Source organism: Leucoraja erinacea, chromosome 27 (genome assembly GCF_028641065.1).
Source record: "Leucoraja erinacea ecotype New England chromosome 27, Leri_hhj_1, whole genome shotgun sequence".
Lineage (NCBI taxonomy): Eukaryota > Metazoa > Chordata > Chondrichthyes > Rajiformes > Rajidae > Leucoraja > Leucoraja erinaceus.
In genome coordinates this window covers 19460006-19481477 of record NC_073403.1, presented here as the reverse complement: position 1 = coordinate 19481477, position 21472 = coordinate 19460006, and the positions used below count along the sequence as shown (strand labels likewise).

Below are 21472 nucleotides of genomic sequence, written 5' to 3'. Positions count from 1 at the left end.
TGCCTTATCCATTTTCCATCACTACTTCGAAATATGGTCAATGTTCCCAAAGTACAGTATTTTCACCACATGCCCAGTTCCATTTATTAACATACGGTTAAGTACTGTTCTGTCTCAAGTAGACTCGCTGCAAGTTGTCTCAAACGTTGTTGATCGCCCTCAACAAATTCTGTCTTGTGAAAGCCTTGGGAATCAGACCATCTCAGGAAATGTTGGGAAAATTGTCATCTCACACGACTATATATTTAATAGACTCTGTCATCTCAGATCCTGGTTAGATGGACCGCTTGTTTGTGGACAAGGGGGCTGTATACGGGTAGAATTCATCTGCTTTACCTGATCATTGACAAAGATCATGGCAACCATTCTAAAATCACTGAGATATACTGTGTGGTGACATCATTTATTTTGCATAACATAATGGCTTGGTAATTGTCGCCAAATTAATTGCACCTTTAATTATTAATGTGCAACAAAATCAGCAATTTGTCACGAGAAGGTAATGTAAGTTCCTTTTCTCCACATATTGCCAGGCAGTTTGCTTCATGCTCTCGTTAGTCATGATAAAACATAAGATTGTAATTATGCCATTAGACCCTAAATGCAATTAATTCCACTTTGTGAAATTTCTAGCTTGCACAGTATTTAATACTTGCATCTTATTCAACACTGGCATCATATCTCCACTATGGAGCGTTGGTAATTTATGTTGCAAGGATTCCGTTAATGAAATGATTTATGCTCCTGACATTGAAGAAAACAAATGAAGCTGTGGAATCGCATTCCAGCGGATCAGGGAATTTGTTCAGGTAATACATTTTGGGCATTTTGGTAATCATCTTGCTAATATTTTTGCCATCCATCATAATTTCTGTTATTTTCTTAGAAATGCAAAGTAGATTAATTTCTTGCAGAAAATAACTTGGCAATATAAGGTATAAGTAGGAATATTTTAATATATGTCTTGCTGCTCAAATTAACTTCGCAAGGGCGAACGCTATAATTCCACTACATTGGGGTTAGTTACCAGGTACTCTGATTATGCTGATTCATTGCTTTCTCTTTGATGTTTTAGTGGCTTTCCTTTCTTTCCATCTTTTTTCCCTTCTCTATTTTTCTACATTTTCTGACATTTACTCTATTTCTTTAATGTAGTTGGTGGAGGAGAAAAATAATTGGGAACAAAGTTGATGACATTCTGCATATTGCGTTGACATTAGAATATAGAACCATACAGTACAGGAACAGGCCCTTCAGCCCACAATGTCTGTGCCAAGATAAACTAATCTCATTTATATACACATGATCCATACCCCTCCGTTCCCAGCATAAACATAGATATTTCTAACTAATACACTCTTAAACACTAATGTATCTGCTCCACCACTACCACTGGCAGCACATTCCAGCCACCCACCACCCTCTGTATAAACAAACTCACACCACACATCTCCCTTAAACATTGTCTCACTCACCTTTAAAGCTATGTCCTTAGTCTGACATTTCCATCCTGGGGAAAAGGGTACTAACTGTCCACCCTATCTGTGCCTCTCATAATTTGATATACTTCTAACAGGTCTTCCCTCAACCTCCGCGTTCTGGCGACAACAATCTAAGTTTGTCCGACCTCTATAGTAGCCAGTACTAAGGATCAAGTGTGTTTAATTGTCATATGAGCTGACAACAGAACAAGTCAAGTCAAGTTTATTCGTCACATGCACATACGAGATGTGCAGTGAAATGAAAAGTGGCAATGCTCGCGGATTGTGCAAAAAAAACAAACAGACAAACTACAAACAGAATGGAACAGAATCACATATTCTTTTACATATTAAATATTGTAGGCGAAAGGAAAAAGGGGAAAAAAACAGCAATTTTAAAAAAAAACAGTAGAATGTTACAGTAAAGTTAGTCCCTGGTGAGATAGGAGTTTACAGTCCTAATGGCCTCTGGGAAGAAACTTCTTCTGAACCTCTCCGTTCTCACAGCATGGCAACGGAGGCGTTTGCCTGACCTTAGCAACTGGAACAGTCCATTGCAGGGGTGGAAGGGGTCTCCCATGATCTTATTGGCTCTGGAGTTGCACCTTCTGATGTATTGTTCCTGCAGAGGGGCGAGTGAAGTTCCCATAGTGCGTTCTGCAGAGCCTTCTTGTCCTGGGCAGAGCAGTTCCCAAACCAAATTGTGATATTTCTAGACAAGATGCTTTCCACAGCCGCTGAGTAGAAGCACTGGAGGATCCTCAGAGACACTCTGAATTTCCTCAATTGCCTGAGGTGGTAAAGGCGCTGCCTTGCCTTATTCACGAGTGCTGCAACGTGTGATGTCCATGTCAAATCCTCAGAGATGTGGACTCCCAGGTATTTAAAACAGCTCACCCTATCCACAGTATCCCCATTTATTCTCAATGGTGTGTACGTCCTTGGATGATGTGCCCTCCTAAAGTCCACGATCAGCTCCTTAGTTTTTTTGTTGTTCAAGAGGAGGCTGTTGTCCTGACACCAGAGTGCCAAATCAGCCACCTCCTCCCGGTAGGCCTTCTCATCGTTGTCTGAGATCAGGCCCAACACCACAGGGTCGTCAGCAAACTTGATTATCGAGTTGGAGCTAAACCTAGCCACACAGTCATGTGTGTACAGGGAGTACAGTAGGGGGCTGAGGACGCAACCCTGGGGGGATCCTGTGCTCAGGGTGAGGGACTTCGATGTATTTCCTCCCATCTTGACTACCTGGGGCCTGGCGGTGAGAAAGTCCAGGACCCAGGCACACAGGGGGGTGTTGAGCTCTAATTCCAGCAGCTTCTCGGCCAGTCTGGTGGAGACTATCGTGTTGAATGCTGAACTGAAGTCTATGAACAGCATTCTCATGTAGCCCCCCTTCTGGCTGTCAAGATGGGAGAGAGCGGTGTGCAAAACCTGGGAGACCGCATCGTCCTTGGATCTATTCAGACGGTACAATTATGGATTTTTTGAAGCAGGCAGGGACCACGGACCTATCCAGGGAGAGGTTGAATATTGTAGTGAGCACCGGAGATAGCTGCGTAGCACAGGACTTAAGTACTCGCCCCGAGATGCCATCGGGGCCTGCAGCTTTCCTCGTGTTCACCTGTGACAGACATTGTGCTCGGACAACGAGAATGTGCGCACATTCCTCCCTTCAGCTTCGATTGCCAGCCCGCTGGCGGTGTTGTCGTTAGTCGGTAGACCTGGGATGATGTTGCCCGTCTCGAAACGAGCGTAAAAGGAGTTCAGGTCATCAGCTAGGGAGGTGCCGGCACTTGCGGATGTGTGGAGGGGGGTGCTCCAGCAGTTGGTTACAGTTCGTAGCCCCTGCCACAGGTATCTGGTGTCCTGCTGCACCGTCTGTGACTCCATCTTGTCTCTGTACCTCCTTTTTCGTCCTTCACCGCCCTTCGCAGTCGGTAGGACTCTACCTTGTAGACGTCCATGTTTCCGGATGCCAAGCCCGAGTTGTAGGCAGCGGTGCGAGCATTCAAGGCAACACGAACGAACCTGTCCACCCAGGGTTTTTGATTCGGAAAGGTGCTTACCCTTACTGTGGGGACGATGTTGTCGGTTGTCAATGACATTCTTACTTGTTGCAGCTTAACAGGCCCATTAATGCAATAACATGCAGATAAATATATAACAATAATAATACATTAAACTAATAACCAAAATATTAGGTAGCCATAATAGTGCAAAACCGAAGTCCATAATGCAGTCAAAGAGACAGTCAAGAGAAGATCACGGTTGCGGAGGGTAGTGTGCTGTGCCTTGTTCATTGTGGGGAACAAGCTGTTCTTCAACCTGGTGATCATGCTGTTAAGGCTCCTCTACCCTGATGATAGTAGTGAAATAACTTGCATTTAAAACTGTGTATGGTAACCATATAACAATTACAGCACGGAAACAGGCCATCTCGACCCTTCTAGTCCGTGCCGAACACATAATCTCCCCTCAATGGTAGGGTGGGGGGATATAGAAAAAGTTAAGTTCACCTTACTTATACCACAATATGTCGACTTGTAAATTTAAATAACAGAGAAAACTGGATGTCAATTCTAATTTGAACAGCCCGTTTCAACACCAGAGGAAACAGCTGCCTGTACATGTGACAGCTGAAATAATTGTAGATTGTCAGTTCATAATCAGCCACAGTGTCTAAACATAACTAAGTAGAAATATTAGTACTCAAAGTAATTTCTTTGCACAACATAAGGTAAGAATTACTGTTAGGATTGTTCTGATGAATACTGTTATTTTAAAGGGAACATTGACCTTTTAAATACATTAACACTGCTGTTAAAATCGCCCAAAAGGAACTTGATAAAGTGTGAAATATCCTTAACATAATATTGGCAACAGTAATTTTCAGAGGGTTCAACAGAAATGCTTTGGGCAGGAAAAATCAACATACTCTCAGTCTGAAGAAAAGTCTCGACCTGAAACCCTTTCCCCAACTCTTAGTCTGAAGGCGGGTCTCGACCCGAAATGACACGTATTCCTTTTCTCCAGAGATGCTCTCTGACCCACTGGGTTACTCCATCTTTTTGTGTCTATCTTCGGTTTAAATCAGCATCTGCTGTTCCTTCCTACACATGCAACTGTACTACTTGTTTTGCATTTTTTAAATTCAGTCCCGAATTTCAGATGTCATTTGGAAAAGATAGTCTCAGCCCACAATGCTCCTTAATTGTTCCATGGTGGGAGCTGGAGGATGAACACTTTGGTTGTTTTTAGCAGGGATAGATCTAGATTCTATTTCAATTTGATGGAAGTCGGAAAGCAATCTGTTTATAGGTGCCTGGGGAAACCTTGGGCCATGCAGAAAAGTTGATTCAAATTTCCTGCTGTGACCAGGTTCACTTGGTGTTCAGTTTCTTCTTCTGCAGAATATAAAAATAGATCAGTAGGAATGGGTTTTGCATTTAATTTTTGTTATTGACTGAGAATCAAGGTTAAGAATCATATCAAACTACATGTGATAAAGATATATTCTGCTTGGGTAGCCTTGAACCCAACAGCATGGATACTGAATTCTCTGATTTGAAGTAATACCCTAGCTCTGCACACATTTTACCCACCCCAGTCACCCTACTCATTTCTGCATCTCTGTATGTGTATTTCCCATCTTTGTGCCCCATATTTCCCTTTTATCCCTCTTATTCCTGTCCCCATACCCTTTCATCCCCTTCCACCCATTTCCTTCACTCAGGCTTTACATTTCACTCCTCCTCTTTCCCCGACATCCTTTTTGTCTCTTTTTACCTCTAGTCTTTGTCACTTATTCCACCTATGACCATAAGACATAGGTGTAGAATAAGGCCATTCAACCCATCGAGTCAATTCCAACATAGCTGATCTATTTTACCCTCTCAACCCCATTCTTCTGTCTTCTCCCCATAACCTCTGACTCCCTTACTAATCAAGAATCTATCAATCTCCGCTTTAAAAATACCATAGGTCTTGGACTCCACAGCCATGTGTGGTAATGGATTCCACAGATTCGCCACCCTCTGGCCAAAGATATTCCTCCTCATCTTCATTTTTAAGGTACTTCCTCTTATTCTGTGGCAGTGCCCTCTGGTTCTAGATACTCCCATTACTGGAAACATATCCACTCTATCTAGGCCTTTCATTATTGCGTAGGTTTCAATAAAATCCCCCCCCCACCATTCTAAATGCCAGAGAGTACATGCTCAGAACCATCATACGTTAAATCAATCATCCCTAGGATGATCCCCCTGAGTTACTCCAGCATTTTGTGTCGACCTTCGATTTAAACCAGCACCTGCAGTTCTTTCCTGCACATCCCTAGGATCATCTTGCCTGTATCCATCTATCACTTGCCAGCCTTTGTCATAACCCCACATGCATTTCCATCAGAATGGCCCAGACTCCATCGTTTATTTTTATTTTTTTTCTGTCAACTAAGTGCTAGTAAGTGACATTACTTCTGAAAAGATATTTATTTTGCTGTGACGGCAACAGTTAATCTTCATTAACGGTAGCTGTAAAGCAACTGGCTTTTAAATAATTAATCTTGGTTGATGAGGGTAATCTTAATAAAATCTGCGTTGCCGCTCTGTGCAGATGGAAGCTTCCAGTTGTAACATCTGTGGTGACGGCAGAAGGGCAAGTCGGAAGAAAACGAGAAATGATTGGAAGGAGTTTCACATGTGACGGCCTCGGCACTATAAAACAATCAGTACAGAACCAGACCTTCAAACCGAAAATACCTTCCACCTTGCAGAGAGGGGTAAGTGATATCATTGAGATATTCAGATCTTGTTACCAACATGTTATTAATCTAATCAATTGCTGCCCTGAGAAGCAAAAAGAGAAAAAATACTTCATGCACTGTAAATTTTAAACATAGTTAATGCTGGAAAAAACACACAATGAGTCAGCTGTCATTTATGGATATTTCAGCCAACTTTTATTTCTAGAACAGGTTCTGAAAATTAAGAGAGCTGCAGACATATTCCGAGGAATGGAAGAGGTAGTTATCAAATGACTGATCTGCTGTGCGTTTCCAGTATTTGTGTTTTTGTTGGATTGGCTGACTGCTTAGAAAAATATTGAAACATATGCAGTAATTTCTTATTAGTCGCAGTGAAATGAAACAGGGTGTTGCATCATATCTAATATATCTTTAAATGGAAGACTGCTGACACACTGGACATCTTCCTAGAGGTTGGGGAAAAATTTCAAAGGTGTTCATAATGCCCAGGAATGTTTTCAGTTCCGTGACTGTTTGCACTAAATTTGCCCACAAGTGCTTTGAGCCTTTGTCTAATATTTCTAAAAGCAAAATTATATGATCATCATTTACAGAATGCAGACTGACTTTGGAGAACTTCAGCTAACCTGCTTTAAAAAAATTTTTTTACTGACACCAGCTGGTGGAAATGCCATTGAGAGAAGTAAGAATTTTGTTGCAAATTATTGTTTTATGATATGTTTTTTTTTGTAACTGATTGTCTTCCAATTAATTTGATGGTTTAAGCACAAGCTGTTTATTACAGTGCTGTGAATATTTAGATTATTATTTTCTTGTTAAATTCATAAAATCACAAATAAAAAACAATTGAAAAAGAATTGAAAAAGAATGCCCGGACTTGATTCATAGCACAAGCCACCACTGGGTCCATTGTCACAGCGCTGATCTTTTGTTGTCACTTAGACCCATGCACCTACACCGATCTCAACCCATGAATGTGTACACACTTTGCCCAGTTTACATTATCAATTTTGACCATCTGATGTGGATCTCATTACGGATGAAGAGTATTTTTATATTTTTGCTTATCAGTGCAGCAATTGATTACATTAATAACCAAAGGAGTCTGGTTTCCTTAATTGTTTGGGAAGGATGCTGCTTGACACTGAAGATAGGCACAAAATGCTGGAGCATGTTCTGTCATAAATTCAATTTTATGATATAATTCCTTGGAAAACCATATAACCATATAACAATTACAGCACGGAAACAGGCCATCTCGGCCCTACAAGTCCATGCCGAACAAATTTTTTTCCCCTTAGTCTTGTTCCACCTGCCTGCAGCATTGAAATCAGGGGTACCATCTTACCCTAAAGTGAAATCACCATTCACAAGGTCATATGCCTATCCCCCACTTTCCTTAAACCCAATATCCCTTGATTCTCCCTTTCAATCAAACGTCTATTGAATTAGATCACAGATGGCCCCTCAGTCTCTTGGATACAGTATTTGAACTATTCCTCACTGCTTTGGTGAAGAAGTCTTTCCTCACCCAAATTCAGAACGGTTGATCACTAATCTGAAGACTGCGACACCTGTCTTCCTGTTAACTTGTATTTTATCTTCTTAATGGCAGAGTTATCCAAGACTGGACCTAATATTCACATTGGTCTAATGATTTGCTCTGGCTCATTTTTACCAAGCATGTTCCATCAGGTTCAATTTTATGAATAATTCTGCGCTCCAAAGAATAAAGCCCTACCTTGTTCAACCTTTCTCTGTAACTTAGTTGCTGAAACCCAGGCAACATTCTAGTAAAATCTCCTCTGTACTCTCTCTATTGTGTTGACATCCTTCCTATAATTTGGTGACCAAAATTGTACACCATACTCCAGATTTGGCCTCACCAATGCCTTGTACAATTTTAACATTACATCCCAGCTTCTATACTCTCCCAGCTTCTATACTATATAAACATACCACAAGTTTAACCAAAAAGTCGAGAGTGTTTTATTGTCACATGTACCAGATAGAATAATAAAATGCCTACTTGCACTAGCACACAATATGTAAACATAGTACACTGTAAACAATATAATAACAAGAAAAAAAGTTCAGTGTGTATACACACATATACACACACACACATTCACACACACACACACACACACACACACACAGACACACACATATACACATATATATATATATACACACACACACACACATATATATATATATACACACACACATTACATATATATACATATACACACACACACATATATATATATACACACACACACACACAACACACACACACATATATATATATACACATATATTATATACACACACACATTACATATGTATGTAATGTGTGTGTTTGTGTGTGTAATGTGTGTATGTAATGTGTGTGTCTGTGTGTAATATATATCAGCGGTTCCTGTAAATCAGGTGGTAATAAAGGATTAGAATGTATATTTGTTGTCAGCATTTTGTGGACCAGGGTAGAAAAATTTAACATTACGCTAAGTCATGTGATTTTTTTATTGTTACAGGTACAAGAAGGTATTTGTAGATTTGGATGTTCTTTAAGTTGACGCAGTCAAAGACCAAAGAGCAAAGGGGTGTGACTATGCTAACAAAGTAAATGTATCAAGAGTTAAAGAAAAAAAGAATTGAAGAAAGATCCTGGGTGACCATTGGCAAGACGTGGTTGAGGTGACTCAAGTTAATGGAAAATAACGGTCATAAATTTATGATTGGGAAGATCAGCTGGCTAAATATTTTTGGAATTTGTCCCTGACTCTCCAAAGCCTCGGTTTCCAAAGCACTTGGACGAAAATTGAAAACAGAATGAACCCAATAATCACCATTTGCCTCGGTGCCTTGTTAAGCATCCTGAAGATCGATGGATTTAAAATGTGCCCCCACCGTTGCTCCTGCTACGATTTCTCCCACTTCGTGGACTGTAAAAGGCGGTCGCTGACTGCTATCCCGAGGGATATCCCTCATGGCATTTGGATGCTGGATATCAGGTACAACAACCTGATGGAACTCCCCGACGGTTCCTTCCGCGGCCAGTGGTCCACGCGGATTGTCCTGCTGGCTGGCAATGGGATCCAACACATCCAGTCAGAAGCATTTGAGTCCTTGAATTTTCTGGAAATCTTGGATCTGGATCAAAATCGGATAAAGTATCTACCGGGCTATTTTTCTGACAGTCTGGAGCACTTGATAGAGCTGAGGTTGTCCAATAACCTAATTGAATACATGCACGGGAACAGCATGCGGAATCTAGAACACCTGCAGAAGTTGGACCTGAGTGGCAACTGGATCACGGCGATGGAAACGGGGGTTTTCCGAGGTCTGTCCAAACTGCGAACCCTGTTGCTGAATAACAACAGGTTGGTTGTCATTGAGGATGGTTACTTCCTCATCCTCCAGAGCCTGGAAGCTCTCCACTTGGAGAATAATACCATTTCGACCATTAAGGGAGAAGCCTTTAGTTCTCTGCGGAGCTTAAACCTCCTGTGTTTGAACGGGAACCGCTTGAGTCGCATCAAGTTCAAAACGTTTCTGAACATCCAGACCCAGGGCACTCACCTGCAGCTCGCTGACAATCGCTGGGTGTGCGACTGTGATCTTCAGAGAGTCTTCGTGAAGTTCTTCAGCGTCCGCCACCTACACGTGGACGATTACAGCAACATCACTTGCTCGGAGCCCGGACATCTCCAGGGTCAGTCGATGTTGGCCGTGGGTTCCCAGCTGTGTGTGGCCGAGACTGCCACCGTGCTGGTGATCACAGGCACCGTGCTAGTCACCGTGATCGCCGCCATCGTCATGGCCGAGAGGAACCGAAATAAAACCAGGAACAAGAGCTGGAACGACAACGATGGACCCTCCGACCCGCAGGAGAAGTGATGCTTGCCCGAGGTACCGGCCAAGTCGTTGCACCGGCCACCACAGAGCATCCCATCCCATCACCAACACACAATCTCCCCCCAAAATGCTCTTGACAAATTGTAATCACCACCTTCTCAGAAACGAACATAACCATCTTGTTTTTTAATGGGAATCCCTTTTATCCCAGGGTCTGTCAGGGCCAAGTCAAACTGTGAATCGTTTATTATTGAGACCCGGGGAATTGCAGATGCCGGAGATCTTTTGCAAAACACAATGTGCTGGAGGAACTCAGCGGGCCAGGCGGCGTCTGTGGACATTCAGCGCGACTGCGTTTCTGATTGGGACTAAATGCAACAGGGGGAGAAAGCTGGGAAAGGGATGAGGGCGGGACAAAGCCCGGTAAGTGATAGGTTTTGCTTTTTGATCAAGAATGAACACTTTCCAGGGACATTCGCAAACTCCCGCCTCCTCATCTGCCAGAGTTACTCCAGCATTTTGTGTCTATCTTCTATTTTCTATGCATGATCTATGATATATATATATCGATCTATAGATATGTCCGTAGATGGACACAAAAATCTGGAGTAACCCAGCGGGACAGGCAGCATCTCTGGAGAGAAGGAATGGGTGATATTTCGGGTCAAGACTCTTCTTCAGACCTGTTAGCCTGTCCCGCGGAGTTACTCCAACTTTTTGTGCTTATTTTCGGTTTGAACCAGCATCGACAGTTTCTCCCGACACACACTAGATATATCGATTATGGATCATGAAAATCAGAGGGATTTGGAAGTAGTCCCACCTGCTGTCGGACCAGAGACTCTGGTCGAAGGAGTCCTTCAGCTTCGGTGGTGCGGGGTCTCGGGGAACTGGAGACACAAAGCAGTGATGTGGGATATATATGTAACACAACGGTGTCAGGCAACTGCTATATTGATTAGTGCCTACTTAGTCAAGGGGGAAGTCATTGCTCTTGAATTTCAATGTTATCTTTGAATAACATTCGCTATGAAGGGGATATTATGCTCTTTTTGCATCTCAAGGTATAAAGACACATGGAGGATTCTGAAGAAGAGTCTCGACCCTCCAGTATTTTGTGTCTTTCTTCAATATTTACTATTAACTATTTCCTTAAGTTTGACCCTCAACAGGAGTGTTTTTTTTCCCAATAATATAGATTGACAAATTGTTCCTTGTACTTTGCAAATTACGACTACCGTTTGCAATGCATGCAAAAGCATTTGGAAGATTTGAACTCAATGCAACTATTTTCCGCTCACGTTTAAACTTGCAGAATGTATCATTTTTAATTGATGGAAAACTTCGGTCAACAATCTTGATTTTATATTTCATATTTAAAGTAAATAAATGTTCTTCTTTCGTATGGCGTGCACTGCATAACGTTGTAGGTCAACTTGTTCTATTTGATCTTGTTTGTGCAAGTCGGGTTGATTGCATTAGTCGATACAGGGTGGACCACGTGAAGGTTGCAATCTCCCACCACAGTAAATAAATTACCTTAATAAATTACCTTTAAAAACTCAAAAATAATTAATGACAAATAGATCCTGGTTCTACTGCATATATTTTGTCAGGAAATGCTACACAAATCTAGTTAATCGGCAAGACTATGTTCATGATATCATCACTTATTAATTGACAATAGAGATGGGTGCAGGAATAGGCCATTGGCTCTTCAAGCCAGCATCGCCATTCAATGTGATCATGGCTGATCATCCACAATCAGTATTCAACAACTAAGTTACAGAGATGGGTTGAATAAGTTAGGTCTTTATTCTCTGGAGCGCAGAAGGTTAAGGGGGGACCTGATAGAGGTCTTTAAAATGATGAGAGGGATAGACAGAGTTGATGTGGACAAGCTTTTCCCTTTGAGAATAGGGAAGATTCAAACAAGAGGACATGACTTCAGAATTAAGGGACAGAAGTTTAGGGGTAATATGAGGGGGAACTTCTTTACGCAGAGAGTGGTGGCGGTGTGGAATGAGCTCCCAGTGGAAGTGGTGGAGGCAGGTTCATTAGTATCATTTAAAAATAAATTGGATAGGCATGTGGATGAGAAGGGAATGGAGGGTTATGGTACGAGTGCAGGCAGGTGGGACTAAGGGGAAAAAAATTTGTTCGGCATGGACTTGTAGGGCTGAGATGGCCTGTTTCCGTGCTGTAATTGTTATATGGTTATATGGTTATAGTACCCCGTTCCTGCCTTCTCCCCATATCTACCTTCAAGAGCCCTAGCTAGCTCTCCCTTGTAAGTATCCAGAAAACCGGCCTCCACCGCCTCTGAGGCAGAGAATTCCACAGACTCACAACTCTCTGTGTGAAAAAATGTTTCCTCATCTCTGTTCTAAATGGCTTACCCCTTATTCTTAAACTGTGGCCCCTTGTTCTGGACTCCCCCAACATCGGGAATAGGTTTCCTGGCTCTAGCGTGTCCAAACCCTTAATAATCTTGTATGTTTCAATAAGATTCCTTCTCATCCTTCTAAATTCAAGAGTGTACAAGCCCAGCCGCTCCATTCTCTCAGCATATGACCGTCCCGCCATCCCGGGAATTAACCTTGTGAACCTACGCTGAACTCCCTCAATAGCAAGAATGTCCTTCCTCAAATTTGGAGGCCAAAACTGCACACAATACTCCAGGTGTGGCCTCACTAGGGCCCTGTATAACTGCAGAAGGACCTCTTTGCTCCTATACTCAACTCCTCTTGTTATGAAGGCCAACATGCCATTCGCTTTCTTCACTGCCTGCTGTACCTGCATGCTTACTTTAATTGACTGATGAACAAGGACCCCCCCAGATCCCATTGTACTTCCCCTTTTCCCAACTTGACACCATTTAGATAATAATCTTCCTTCCTGTTTTTGCTACCAAAGTGGATAACCTCACAATTATCCACATTAAACTGCATCTGCCCACTCACCAACCTGTCCAAGTCACCCTGCATTCTCAAAGCATCCTCCTCACAGTTCACACTGCCACCCAGCTTTGTGTCATCTGCAAATTTGCTAATGTTACTTGTAATCCCTTCATCTAAATCATTAATATATATGTAGCGGTCCCAGCACCGAGCCTTGCAGTACCCCACTAGTCACTGCCTGCCATTCTGAAAGGGGCCTGTTAATCCCTACTCTTTGTTTTCTGTCTGCCAACAAATTTTCTATTCATTTCATCAATTCGGGCACATAATACCATGTGCCCTAATTTTGCCCATATATCTCCTATGTGGGACCTAATCAAATGCTTTCTGAAAGTCCAGGTACACTACATCCACTGGCTCTCCCTCATCCATTTTCCTAGTTACATCCTCAAAAATTCAAGAAGATTAGTCAAGCATGATTTCCCCTTTATAAATCCATGCTGACTCAGACCGATCCTGTTACTGCTATTAATGGAATAAGATTGGTATACACGCATAAATAAGTAGCGGGAATACTGTACTACATCCCCAAACAATATGATAATAATAACTTGTATTTACTTATTAATCTGATGTTTTAACGACCCCCTCATTTCTTGGTTTCCCCAAAATAAAATTGTATTTGTACAATATGGAACATTACAATAATTATTTTCACGTGAGCAAGACTGTTGCATTTGTTTATCATATTTACACTATATTAATGTGGCGTCGATTTTTCACTCCCAAACATTCCAGTAGCGCTAGTCTTTCAAGTTTACATTTGGACCACCCCACTACAGTGTTCGCCTTTACCTGTGGCCCCATGGACTGTGCTGGGTGCGCCAAGCTTCAGTGACTGTCTCAGCTCATAGTCCTGTTGCTTCCAATGTTGCAGATTGTTGCATTCTGCTGTGAACAATCCCATCTGCTGGAAGATCAGGTTTAGACAGACCAAAGTGATGATATTCCAGCAGTTGTTGATATTTGTTTTGGTGTGCACCCTTAGAAATACCATGTAGAGCCCAGGCTCCTGTGTTGAACCTTAAAAAAAACATGGCGTCTCTTTCAAGACTCTTCACACGCACACACGCACGCACACAAACACATGCACAGAGCTTCAAGTTCCCAAGAGTGATTATCAACAACAACGTGTCCTGGACTAGCCATATCGTAGCAATAACCAAGAAAGCACACCAATGCCTCTACTTCCTTATAGGTTAGGGTAGCACACAACAAAAAGCTTTTCACTGTACCTCTCTACATGTGACAATAATCTACACTAAACTAGGAAGTGGATTACAGCCTCGTCTGTGTTGCAGCCACCTCGATGGCAGCATGAGATGGAGTTGACTTTGGATCTGACAGGGAGAATCCTTCACCAGTCTTCGCCAGCCAAGCTAAATTGGTGTTTGAGTATTCTGGTAATGAGGCATTCTATCAAATGACTTTGGCAATCTGCTTAAGAAATTGTGCACCAGGATCCACATCTCCTTTTCCCAGAGGGCCTCATGGAGATTTTCTACACACCACTACCCGATTGACTTGTTTTATAGCACAAACCTTTCCACGAAGAACATGGCACATTCAGTGGTAATAATAATAATACATTTTATTTATGGGCGCCTTTCAAGGGTCTCAAGGACACCTTACAAAAATTTATCAGGTAGAGGAAAAATATGTAAGGGGAATGAAATAAATAGTAGAGACATGACTAGTACACAAAGTAAATACAGAATTCAATACAAAACACAGTATGAGGCAATTAATGCACAGATGAAAAGGGACGGCACGTGGGGCTAAGGATAGGCAGAGGTGAAGAGATGGATCTTGAGGCGGGACTGGAAGATGGTGAGGGACACGGAATTGCGGATCAGTTGGGGGAGGGAGTTCCAGAGCCTGGGAGCTACCCTGGAGAAGGCTCTGTCCCCAAAACTGCGGAGGTTGGACTTGTGGAGGGAAAGGAGACCAGCTGATGTGGATCTGAGGGACCATGAGGGTTGGTAGGGGGAGAGGAGGTCAGTGAGATATGGGGGGGCCAGATGGTGGAGGGCTTTGTAGGTGAGGATCAGGATTTTGTAGGTGATCCGGTGGGAGATGGGAAGCCAGTGAAGTTGTTTGAGGACTGGAGTGATGCGATGCCAGGATTTGGTATGGGTGATGAGTCGGGCGGCTGCGTTCTGGACCAGTTGGAGTCGGTTGATGTAGGTGGAGCTGATGCCAAGGAGAAGTGAGTTTCAATAGTCCAGTCGGGAGGAGATGAAGGCATGGATGAGTCTTTCAGCAGCGGGCGGTGTGAGAGAGGGTCTGAGTTTGGCGATGTTGCGGAGATGAAAGAAGGAGGTTTTAATGACATGACGGCTGTGAAGCTCAAGGGAGAGGGTGGAATCAAAGATCACGCCAAGGTTGCGGGCCTGGGGAGATGGGGAGACAGTGGTGCCGTCGATGGTGAGAGTGGGGTTATTGATTTTGTTGAGTGTGGCTTGAGTGTGAAGTGGTAATGTGGCCAGACCTAACCTCAATACACAGAGGACAATACACAGTTGTGACATTTAGTGATTGTGGACACAGGATCCCTACACACGATGTGGCCCCACACATGGAAGTTATTATCAGAGTGAAGGCCACAATGCATATATTTTTAGTTCGTATGTACATCACAGTCCTACCAGTGCAATCCATTTGGGACCTTCATCTTCATTTAACCCTAACTTATCCTCAGACCTGTTATCCCAACTAGTCTCAGTCCCGCACCAGATTGAGCTCCCATTGCAGTATTCACACGATGAATGAAAATTCCATGAAATGTCTCTGACTTAACATCTTCATATTCAATGAATTCATTAAATGTTTTTGAAAGTATACCCTTGATCATCTCTTCCATCAAAATGCACAAAGCCTCATAAGTCACATATACAGATTTACATCCATATAGTCCTTACAATAGCTCTGTGAATGTATGAAAAGAATGGAGTTGGTGCATAAGAAAAGGTCCAAGTAAAAACAAACAACAAACCCAGCAGAGCACTTACATTGTTTGCTCAGAGACAATCTTCCTCCAGTCTCTGTCATGTTGTTGACTTTTAATATTACAATCTGTTTTCATTTTTGTCTGCCAATCACTGTTGCATTTTAAAGAGCAATTCACCACTGCAATTTTCTACTTCATGGCAGAAGAATGCAGGGCTGGAAATGCAGAGACATCAACCCTGCCAAACTGGATTGTAATTATTCATCGAATGCCATCTGTTAGTCATGCGTGAGAAACCTGGAGCATTAGAAGAGGATGAAATGTCTCCTTACCCACAATAACTAATTAAAATGATCCATGAAGCCTGAAGGTTTGTTGGTAATTGAATTGGAGCTCGGTTCATTTTGGGGACCCGCTTGTATATGCTGGAGTGCGCTGGGAACTTTCTGTCACTTACCAGTGAGTGCAGCGGCAGGGGGTGAGCTTAAATGTCCTTGTTGTGATGATTCTTGTAGTTGTTTTGCAAGGAGTAGACCCATTGCCTTGCTATTTCAGTAAAGAGCCTGAGTCACATTGCCAACGCTCAGATAAAGCAGCACCTTGTTCCCACATGACCCAGCCCACACACAGCTGGACAGATAAGTGACAAATAACATGCTTGTTGTACAAGTGCCATTCAATGTTTCCCTTTAAAAAGAGACCATCTCACCTTAACCAAAAAACAAAGTGCTGAAGGAACTCAGCGGGTCAGGCAGCATCTGAGCCTTATGACCCGCTGAGTTCCTCCAGCACTTTGTTTTTTAGCTCAAGATTTCAGCATCTGAAGTTTCTGTGTCTCTTCCTCACCTCGATGACTTTCCCTGAATAATCCAGCATCAACTTCCTGGACCAGAAACCTACCTGGACTTAGCTCATTGGATATCCCTTGATGTGAATCTCACCTTTCAGATCCTCAAAGCCTTTAACCCCATTTACATGTCGCATTAGTGTTATGATGGAAACAATTTTATCAGTATTGATTTTCTCTACTATCACAACATCCAAGAATATTAACATTATCCAAGACTGAAGCTTAATTTGTAATCCATCTATCACCTTGAATATGGGGTCAAGGAAAGAGCGTTCACGTCGTGGCCCTGTTTCCACCAATCTTTCCACCACTACTCACAAGAAGCGCAAGACGCCATTGTATGCAGATGTGTGTTCAGCTCTGGTTGAACAATTTCTAATCTTGTGATGTGGATTTGATAAGAAGACCTTGAATATACTCACCTTCCTGCATCAAAAAAACATGGTTCCAGTATGTAATTCCATCTTTTAAAGAGGTTCAGCTTGCCAAGTTTCCATACAGCATGCCCATCAAAACCCACAATCTCCTCCACATAGAAAGGCAAGGGGAGAAATAATATGGGAACACCACCACCTGGTGCATTTAGGGAGGTGTTACAGGAGTCATTTTGCTTTTACCAAGTGTTGGTGGAATTCATCGGGTCTGGCGGCACCTGAGGCAAATGACCCACTGAGTTCCTCTAGCACTTTATTTCTTCAGGGCCAACGTGAAATTAACAGAATGATATTAAAATAGGAATCATACTGAAATATAACATAGTTATAAAATTGTGGTACTATATGCAGAAAGAAAACTCTATATAGCTGATATAGAATATAAATTCTTCAGGATTTCTCGTGAAATCCAGGCTTCTGAGAGGATAAATCGTCAGACTAGCTGGGAGGAAATAACTTTAAAATCTATTCCGCTGACCAATTAAAAAGTGTTAAAAATTGAAAATGGTATAAAATCTATTCCAATGACCAATTAAAAAATAAATTCCGACCCAAAATACAGGGAGCTATCGCAGCACTACAAGAATGTTTCGAAACCACACAGTGGGCGATTTTCAGAGAGGCAGCAACAGATGACAGTGGCATCAACCTCCAAGAATACACAGAATCCGTCATCGGATACATCAATAAATGCATTGATGATGTAACGGTGGTCAAAACCGTCAGGAGGCGTGCCAATCAGAAACCTTGGCTAACTGGGGAAATGTGTTCCCTACAGCGAGTCCGGAATGCTGCATTTAAATCTGGGGACAACGCAGCATACAAAGTGGCAAGGAGTAACCTATCCCGGGGGATCGGGGAAGCGAAGAGGCTGTATGGACAAAAACTTAATAGCCACTTCGCAAATGACAAAGACACACGTCGCTTGTGGCAGGGATTTCATACTATCACTGACTACAAGCCCCCCCCCCCCCGTTGCAGATATGCCAAAATGACCCCTCTCTACCAGATGAACTGAACAAGTTCTACGCACGGTTTGAGGTAAAAAACAGCACCCAGACACGTGCACTACTGCCATCTCCCAGTGACCAGTCGCTCAGGCTGTCCGCAGCCGGAGTTAAAAAGGCCTTTGCCAGCGTCAATCCACGCAAAGCTGCAGGGCCGGACAACATTCCTGGATGCGTTTTAAGAGACTGCGCCGAGCAACTGAAAGATGTCTTCACAGACATTTTTAACATCTCACTCAGCCAGGCAGTAGTGCCCAACTGTCTTAAGAGTGCCACCATCATCCCTGTCCCGAAGAAACCAAACCCAGCCTGCCATAATGACTTTCGACCAGTGGCTCTAACACCCATAGTAATGAAGTGTTTTAAGTGACTGGTTATGCAGCATATCAAAAATAGTCTACCTGCCGACCTAGACCCACTGCAGTTCGCCTACAGAGCCAACCGATCCACAGAGGACGCAGTCTCAACAACACTGAACCTCGTACTGTCACACCTTGATCGGAAAAATACTTATGCCAGGATCCTCTTCATAGACTTCAGCTCTGCTTTTAAAACAGTCATTCCGCAGCAGCTGGTGGAGAAGTTGGAGCTGTTGGGGGTTGATGCTGGCACATGCAACTGGGTCCTGAACTTTCTATCGCAACGGCAGCAGACAGTCAGGCAGTAGGACATCAAAAACCATAGCTGTGAGCACTGGCTTGCCCCAAGGCTGTGTCCTAAGCCCCCTGCTGTTTAGTCTGCTTACACACGACTGTACTGTTAGACTCAACAATAACTTAATCAACAAGTTCGCTGATGACACAACAGTGGTGGGTCTCATCAGTGACAATGAGTCGGCGTACAGGATGGAGGTGGAGCTGCTCACAGGATGGTGAAAATCCCACAACCTCATTCTCAACATGGGAAAAACTAAGGAGATGATGATTGACTTCAGGAGGGCGGGAAAACAACACCATACATCTCTGCACATCGATGGAGCTGATGTGGAAAGGGTCAGCAGCATGAAGTTCCTAGGACTCCACCTGTCAGATGACCTGACGTCCACGACCAACACCACAGCTCTGGTCAAGAGAGCCCAGCAGCGACTACACCCTCTCCGAAGACTACGGAAAGCGGGTCTCCCCACTACACACCTACAAACTTTTTATAGGGGGACAATCGAGAGCACATTAACCTACGGCATCACTTCCTGGTTCGGGAGCTGCAAGGCGTACGAACGGCACCAACTAGACAGGATTGTGAAGACCGCCAGCAGGATTATTGGTGCTCCACTGCCTTTCCTGCTGGACATATACAGGAAGAGATGTATCAGCAGAGCCATCTCCGTCATCAAAGACCCCTACCACCCATCGCATCACATATTCTCCATCCTGCCATCTGGGAAGAGGTACAGGAGCATTAGCTGCAAAACCAGCAGGATGCTCCTCAGCTTCTTCCCGCAGGCTATAAGACTGATAAACGGACTTTGCCCCTGCCAAAGTATCGCGCGCCAACCTGGACACACTGCAGCAGAGCCACTGTGGTGCCGCTGCAAATCGGAACGCCTGTTGATGTTTAGAAGAGAGTAGAGTGTTTAATTTGATGATATATGTATTTTTATTTCTATTTATTTTTTACTGCACACTGGTTGAGCAACGTTTTTTTGTTTTCTCTGAGTATGTGAGTATTCAGGAAAATGACAATAAAGATATACTTGATACTTGACTTGACATGAAAATAACTTAATACAAGTGCAAAGATCCGTAACTTTGTGTCAACATGATGGGTGGGGGTAAGAAAAAAATTACTGGAACGCTTCCAGGGTCGAGCGATTTCAACGCTAGGCTACAATATAAAGGTTGCAGTTATTCTTCTTCAAACAAAATAAATTGACAGGAGTTGTATATGGTGATTGGTTGAGGTAGTGTAACTAGAGGAATTGCTGTTTCCATTAATAATGATTTAAGAACCAAGAGACAGAATTTTAACATTTCGGCTGATCGAAGAAAAAAAAGCTTTTTTACTGAGAAAGTGCTAAGCATGGGATTTGTTGCCTGTAAGCTGGAAACAAAATCAATCAGTGTTTTTAAAAGATAATTATTCAGGAAACAGTCATTGGCAGGCTGTAGGGGAAAAAAAGTGAGATGGGGTTGCTTTACCAGGATCCGGTACACATTCAGTGGACTGAACAGCTTCTGCCTGTTCTGTAAACATATTATTGTGTGACCGCCCTTGTCTTTATTTATGTTAGGTCGGTCTTTTTTCCCCTGGAGCATAGGAGACTGAAGGGTGACCTTATCCTTTATATGAAATCAAAAGGAGGCGAATAAGCACAGTCTTTTCCCTTGGGTTTGGGAGTCTAAAACTACAAGGGATAGATTCATGGTGAGAGAGGAGAGATTTAATATGACCTAAGGGACACAGAGGGTGGTGTATCCATGCTTGATGGGGTGGCAGAGGCGAGTATAATTTATACATTTAGAAGTCGTATGGACAGATAATCGATAGGAAGGGTTTAGTGGGCTATGGGCTAAATGCAGGCAAATAGGATTAGCACAGTATGCCACTATGGTCAACATGAGTAGGGTTGTCCGAAGGGCCTGTTTCTGTGCTATATAACTCCACGACTGTATAAATAGCAGAAGGAATGTATCTCCTCACCCACTACCGTCATGGCCACTCTATCAGGCACCTTCTGTTCCATCTAAAGACGTCCACTATTCTCCAGTCCACTCCAGTTTTGGATATTATGAGGTGATTGCTGAGGCCAATAATATCACCTCTTAATGTCCAAAACTCGAATGGACTCTCAAGCCCTTCTCAATCACGGAAAGCTGCATAAGAAGGTGTTGCTTACTGGATGTTACAATGACCTGAAGCAATCAGATGATAAAGAAAGACACAAGAGACTGCAAATGTTCAGTTTAGTTTATTGTCACGTGTCTTGAGGTACAGTGAAAAGCTTTTGTTTCATGCTATCCAGTCAGCAGAAAGACAATACATGATTAGATACATTAGACAATACTGATAAATGCTGGAATCGTGTGCAAAAGACAAAGTGCTGGAGAAATTCAGTGGGTCAAGCAGCATCTGCGGAGGGGAATGGACAGACGGCGTTTATGGGTCGGGAGCCTTCTTCGGGCTCAGTGGTAAAGAGATTAGAGAATCAATTCTTTCAATCA

General features: G+C 42.9%; 1 protein-coding gene across 1 annotated transcript; it reads left to right on the top strand.

Moving 5' to 3' along the window:
* The first annotated feature begins 8791 nt into the window (after positions 1–8791).
* On the top strand, positions 8792–10202 carry LOC129710326 (leucine-rich repeat-containing protein 17-like). The gene has a single exon (XM_055657240.1). It carries the CDS (start codon positions 9085–9087, stop codon positions 10150–10152), a length of 1068 nt encoding a protein of 355 aa, XP_055513215.1. The 5' UTR covers positions 8792–9084; the 3' UTR covers positions 10153–10202.
* The last annotated feature ends 11270 nt before the right edge of the window (positions 10203–21472 follow it).